The following is a 6,771-nucleotide window of genomic DNA, read 5'->3' on the forward strand; positions in this document are numbered from 1 at the left end:
TTGTTAACATAGCAGGCTAAGGGTAGCTATTAGAATGCTATCAGATAGGCTAGAAACCTTTGCAATCGAACTTCTATCTACTTCCGTTCGTTGTGACGTTATTGTTTTACTGAGCATATACAATGTTATCCAAATTACCCAGTTTCAGGGTATTATAGGTAGCGCATGCGCAAACAGTTGATACCAGGCCCATCTTCAGTGTGGCCTGGAATCGAGGCTAGTGTATAATATAATATACCATGTGCTCCAAACTGAAAATCAACACATCTGAACAGAATTATGATCTCCTACAACATGTTATTAGCGTGCGCACCAGAAGATGTTATCAATCTAGTAATTATTTAGTTATAATTATCACTTCTTTATAATTAGAGCAGTGAAATTTAACTGCATTATAGCTTCTCTTGATTATCACCTTATTGCATGCATGAACTAGAAATACCGTAAAATTGCTTGTCACAATTAAGAAATGGCACAAGGGCAAATAACATTATGAACTTAATCATGACCGGGGCACACGCATGATAATATTATGTGCACACAACCCTATACTATTTGGGTAGTTGTGGCCAACCCCACACACGCAGGAGGGCTATATAATTATGTTTTGTCCCACTACAGAAAACCTAACAGTGTTCACTCGGGAACCTTAAAACTCCGAGTCGAGCTTACTGTATTCTTCCAGAGATGCGGCAACAGCTCCAGGCCATGCAGATCTACGCTACACTTAAACACGCTAACAATGCAATTGTGATGCAGATCTACGCTATACACTTAAATGCATGTAAACGAATCTTCAACATTAAATTAAAGGCCATGATGGCTCGCGTGTCTTCCCTTGGTCATTGACAAAAACTTCTAGAAGTGTTAGAACAGTCAAAGTGCTGGTCATATACTTCTCCTTATAGCTCTACAATTATAGCTATGATAATTATTGTCACAGGCTAGCTGCGGTGTCATTCTAATTTTTCACCCTGAAACCTAAATTTGTCTTCGTATAGCTAGCATTCAGGCCTATAATTATGAAGCCATGCAGAATAATTGCCAGGCGCTATACTGTGCCTCAAGCGGGACAGGAGGGCATAAAAGAGTACTCTCTTGACCTGGTGACGTGTATTGTGCTGATATCCAATACTCAACCCTTTATTTTACAATTGGGTTTGGCCACACCCAACTACTAACCCCACACACACAAACAGACAAAGAGGGTGGACTCACTGCATTATCAAAGTATGAGGTTCCAGGAAGCCATGTATAATCACAAGCTACACCCACTTTTATGAACAAGCTGTAACAAGAGGCTACAAGCACTATACATGTTGCTATTATATGCAACAGCTGAAGCAAATTAAACCATGAGTCCACCCCCTTGCCTCACACACATCACCTACTTGACATAGTCGCTAGAGCGAGGAGAGTGAATATGACCAACTGGAGATGGCTGGTAGAGCTCATCTTGGGGGTGGAACTGTATAGAAATTGAGCAGATGAGATATAGTCACAAAACAAAAATAGCTGACCAGTAAGATCTAAGATCTATAGATCACATAGACTAGCTCAGTCTGTTTTAGATTTCAGCCCATATCAAATAAAACATAAAGCTTGTATAGATCTAGCTACAGAAAAATTGTATGAGTGTTAGTTCTTATTCCGGCTACATTTATCTTTGCTGAGCACTGCCTTGCAGCTAGCGCTACTGATGAGTAAGGTACTTACTCTAAGCACTCACCTTGGACTTGGTGACAAAGCCCAACGCCGCCCCATCTTTGATCCTTTTCTGTGAGTTTCACGAACTAATCTTGTCCACAGCTCTTGAAATGGGGGCGGGGCTGCTCAAATTGGGTTCAATAGCAATAGCAATCGGAGTTTTAGCAGTGAAGAACACTCAGAGAAAGACTTGGGAAGAAGCTTCTTCTTGGCAAATAGGGAGGTAACGTGACCCTAGGCTATAATTCTATGTACAATAGGCGGGATGTCTTCTATGAATGTTTAGCAGTAGCCATGGAAAGGGGTGGAAAAACAAGTGTCATGCGGCTGATTTACTGATATTCATGAAGCCACGGTATGTGACACTCCATGCGATTGGCTCAAAGGTTAGTGGTGGGTGGATGTAAAAAGTGGGCAGGTCGGTATTTGTTTGCTCTAGCAACAGCCAAACATTGCGCTAACCATTTTGAATATTCTTACCAAAGTGTGCCCCTTGCATAGGAACTCTCTATCGAGACGTACACTGCAGAAAGATTATAAAGACCATCGTTCGTGCTTATCCTTTACTTGCTGGATTTCAGCAATGAGTTTTTAACAATCAGTGAGTCATTATAATGTATGGATAAAGTATTTTAAGATACATAGCTCTAGTTGAATCAATTGGTATACAAATTCTAACGATTGCTTAAACTTTTAAACTGACTAGTTATCCTGTAAGCTGACATGCATTTCAGCATAAACATTGAATGTAGATGTAGTGTATATTTATTTGATGTATGTATGACCATGAATGTCTATATAATCACAAACTTATAGCTACCAGTGTAATTTCAATGGGATTAACACTAACTGGTGAGAGTATTATAGGCTTTCCTAATTACTCTTCAGACACTGGTTTGACCCTTTGTAAATAATACATAGTTTGGATGGAACTCTGTGCCAAGCCAAATCGTGTATAGAAAAAGGTGTATAGTTTTGTAGAAAGAAAGCTTTTAAATTACCTAAGAAGACAACTCAACACTAGTCATTTTACCAGGTTCCGTCGATGAACAAAATTTCCACTCCAGGTTACCTATACGTACCTAGCCTTGATTCAAGGCCGATTAAAATACGGCCTGGTACCTATTGCATGGTGATAGGTACGCATGTGTTAGTTTATTTACCAGAATCTGAGGAATCCCCTTTTTCTTTCACTCTTCTATTTTCTATCTATGTACATCATCTGCACTCTGTTGTTGCGTTGTTCCAGAAGGCTTTCACACTAGTCTGAAGCCAGAAGAGGCTCTCATATACCTCTATGACGGCTGTATGGTCAGGATGTCTTAGCTTGGATGTGTACAGTCTATGAGAAGTGTATGGTGCCTCTTTACTGCTACTTGGGAAGACAACCTGACTATAGGACGATCGTAGATGATAGCCTCTTTTGTTTTTATACTAGTGTTCAAGCCTCTACACCAACGCAATAGATTGCATAAGCCACAGCTTCACAGAACTCAGTCATGGAGATAAAGTATTACGGAACATAAATTATTCTTAGTAAATGAACTAATAAATTATTATTGACGGTATAATTTACTAAGGTTTTACGTTCGTAGTACGATTACCCATATTCTGTGTAATTTAAAGCGCATGCGCACTATCACTCTTTCAATAGGTACCAGGCCGTATTTTAATCGGCCTTGAATCGAGGCTGACCTATATACCTATCATGCAATATTTTAAATCTGTATAATTTATACTATAATTATGTAACAACATCATTGAAGTACCAATTTGGGTATTGGTACACCCACTCTGCATGGTTTTACACCCTTGTATAATCAATTAATAACCTTTACAATTGATTGATTTCACACGTGTGCAAACAGTGGAATACCAGGGCCTCTTCTCAGGGGCCTGGAATCAAGGTTGCACAATGCAGGGCCGTAGCAGGTTACCGTAGAAACTGGATTATTAGCGCTACTCGATTATAAGCGTATCTTTATTTTAAGCGCATGCTCAACTGCAGGCTTTTTATACTCGAATTGAAGCGCTTTTCCAATTATGCGAAGGTTATTAGTGTAATTTTAGAATTGATTCAGCTAATTTTGTTTATCTATGAGCTATAGTTAGCTTGTTACGACAAACGTACCGTGCATGATAGCTATCTGTAAGGACTCTCTTTTTATACTCGAATTGAAGCGCTTTTTCAATTATGCGAAGGTTATTAGTGTAATTTTAGAATTGATTCAGCTAATTTTGTTTATCTATGAGCTATAGTTAGCTTGTTACGACAAACGTACCGTGCATGATAGCTATCTGTAAGGACTCTCTGGGCATGCTGTTACCTTGTTTGATCATGCTGAGAGAATGTGAGACATGGATGAGGTCCTTTTATTCCAAGTTCCTGGTCAATATGAATGTTTTTATAATAATTATGAATTTAAATGAACTGTAAAATGAACTGTAACATAATAGTATGATATAGATCCAGTTAGGGTTGCCTGCTTGCCTTGCTTGCTCACTTTCTAGCCAGCTTGCGAGTCGAGTGAGCTCTCATCACAGAGACATCTGGTTGCTGGGTGGGGCTAAAAATGACTGCATTATAGGCGCATTCTCGAATATAAGCGTATAGAGCTCTGCTATTGACCCTAAAAGCGCATGCGCTAATAATCCAGTTTCTACGGTATGCCCTAACCACTTTTCAGAGTACTTGCATGGGTTAATGTGTAAAACAAAAGGGCATTGCCATACACACATACATGTGGATTACTACCTTATAGTCATTCTGAAATGATTTTTGATAAATACGCTATCAGTGTGTACACATCATAATCAGGGGGTGTAGTTCCTCAAACAATTTTGTGGCGCTTCTTTGCATAGCCGGACTGTTCTCCACTTGCTTGCTACGGCCTCGCAATGTCATGTACTTGCAATGATCATTACCACCATTTCTATACAATCATGATAATTATTCATAATGATTATACCAATTTGGATCAGTGTCAATAATAGTTATTATTTTTTCAGTAAATTGAATGCTATAAAGGAAGCTATAATGTAACAGCAGGGGAAGCACTTAGATTAATGTGTATTGAGTGCAATTATGTGCAATAATGAGACTGAGTATACTTGCATTACTTGATTTGTTATAGACCTTGCATTGAAAATGTGTTATGTAATTGTAGGACTGGGCAAAGTATAAAGTGAAATGCTGAAAAACAGACGTAGTTCACTTCACATCATGTTAGGGCAAGCCATAGCCCTCCTATCCTTTGTGGTGATAGTTAGCTCTCAAGACTCAAACCTGGTAGACCAGATTGTTGTACAACTCGGAGATGAAGATCTAAACAGTATCAAGAGCGGTGATTTGTGTTCCGATGATGAAGATTGCTATCTTACCTTCATGCCTGATGCTATTAGAGATGTTGTGAATAGGGCTATAGCAGGTACTAGTAGAGACCAGTGCTTCAAAGTTGACGGCTTCACACCTGACATGTCAGCACCCGAGCTCACTAGCTTTGAAGAGATGGACTTGGACAGTGGGTTGCTTACACTTATATTCTCTGAAGTTGTTCGTACGACATCTGTGAACTTCACTGCTGTGAGCCTCCAGTCGACCTTTGACACTTCGGGTTCGGTATACACACTAACACCAGGTATGGTACTTGGCCCACTTTTCTCGACTATGGTATCTCTTCAACTGAATGAGTTCGACATAAACGAGTTGAAACGAATCAATCAGATTTGCACAAGCTTGTCTAACTGTTGGATTTTCTTCACACAGGAATTCATACAGGATGTAGCTGGAAATAATATCATGGGGCTGGTCAATGGAGACATCTCTCTCACAAGGCGTGCTCTCAGAGTTCCTGGAGATATAACTCTTCCAAATATTGTTGCTTACGATGTGGATTTGGACGCAGAAGAAGTTACTTTCTACTTTGATGAGGTTGTAGATCGTAGCACATTTGATATAACGAGAGTTGTGTTTAGCTCATCGGCAAATGTATCTGTCAACTACATGCTAACCAATGCACGACATCTCACCACAGAAGTGGCTGTGACTAGCTTCACCATTCTTTTGGACGAGGAGGACGTCTTGAATCTAAAAGCAATTGACAATTTTTTTACCAACGTCAATGATACATTCCTCTCTCATAGTGACCAGCTTATTGATGATCAGTTTGGTAATAGTATCGATCCACGTGTCATAGGAGAAGATGCTTTGCAAGTGAGGAACTTTACTCGAGACCGAACAGCTCCCGTTTTTCTTGCTTTCGACATACTGGATGTTGATGCTGATCGTATACAACTGAGTTTTGATGAGCCTGTAGATTTACAGTCAATTAATGCTAGTAGAATTATTTTGAGGTCAGCCCCACTCACAGATACCTCTGCTATCAGTATCCCGCTTACTAGCATCAGTAGTTCAAGGTATACTTCCAATGATAGACTCTCGGTTGAGATATTTTTCAGTGATGAAGACATTCGTGCGATCAAACTAGAGCCTTTGATCGCCACTAGTTCTGCAAATAGCTACATATATCTTCTCGCTGGAGCTATTTTTGATGTAGCAGGCAATAGTATAGATTTATCTCCTATTGCTCAACAAGCTGTAACTCATCTCATAGATACCCGTGGCCCCGAGTTAGTTTTCTTTAGCCTGAATCTAACAAGTAGCATCTTGTTTCTATCGTTCAATGATATCGTTAATGTGAATACACTTGATGTCAGAGAGATTACTATACAGCCAGACAGCACAGGTGTATCCACAAGTACATACACACTCACCAACAGTACCAGCTCCTCTCTCAATGGCTTTGAAGTCTTAATTGAACTTTCTGAGTATGACACTAACGGAATCAAAGCATTACCAGGCCTTGCATCAAATGCCAACAATACATTTATATCTCTCACGGCAGGTTCACTGATGGATATTTTTGGAGCCAATATTATCTCTGTGCTTCCGACAGATGCATTTCTTGCAAGTGAGTTTTTCCAGGATCTAATTTCGCCTGAGCTTAGATTCTTTGGCCTGGACTTCAATCGAGAAACACTTTCTTTATCTTTTACGGAGATTGT

General features: G+C 39.6%; 1 protein-coding gene across 1 annotated transcript in view; it reads right to left on the reverse strand.

Annotated features, from left to right (window-relative positions):
- LOC135337542 (uncharacterized) overlaps positions 1–1,967 on the reverse strand; it is a 127,513-nt gene extending 125,546 nt beyond the window's left edge. The window contains exons 1-2 of the mRNA XM_064533474.1: positions 1,730–1,967; positions 1,392–1,468 (exon numbers count right to left, since the gene is read on the reverse strand). Coding sequence (XP_064389544.1) covers positions 1,392–1,468; positions 1,730–1,764 — 112 coding nt within the window. The 5' untranslated portion in view covers positions 1,765–1,967. The remainder of the gene's footprint in view (positions 1–1,391; positions 1,469–1,729) is intronic.
- Positions 1,968–6,771: the final 4,804 nt, after the last annotated feature.

This window comes from Halichondria panicea, chromosome 6, assembly GCF_963675165.1.
Source record: "Halichondria panicea chromosome 6, odHalPani1.1, whole genome shotgun sequence".
NCBI lineage: Eukaryota > Metazoa > Porifera > Demospongiae > Suberitida > Halichondriidae > Halichondria > Halichondria panicea.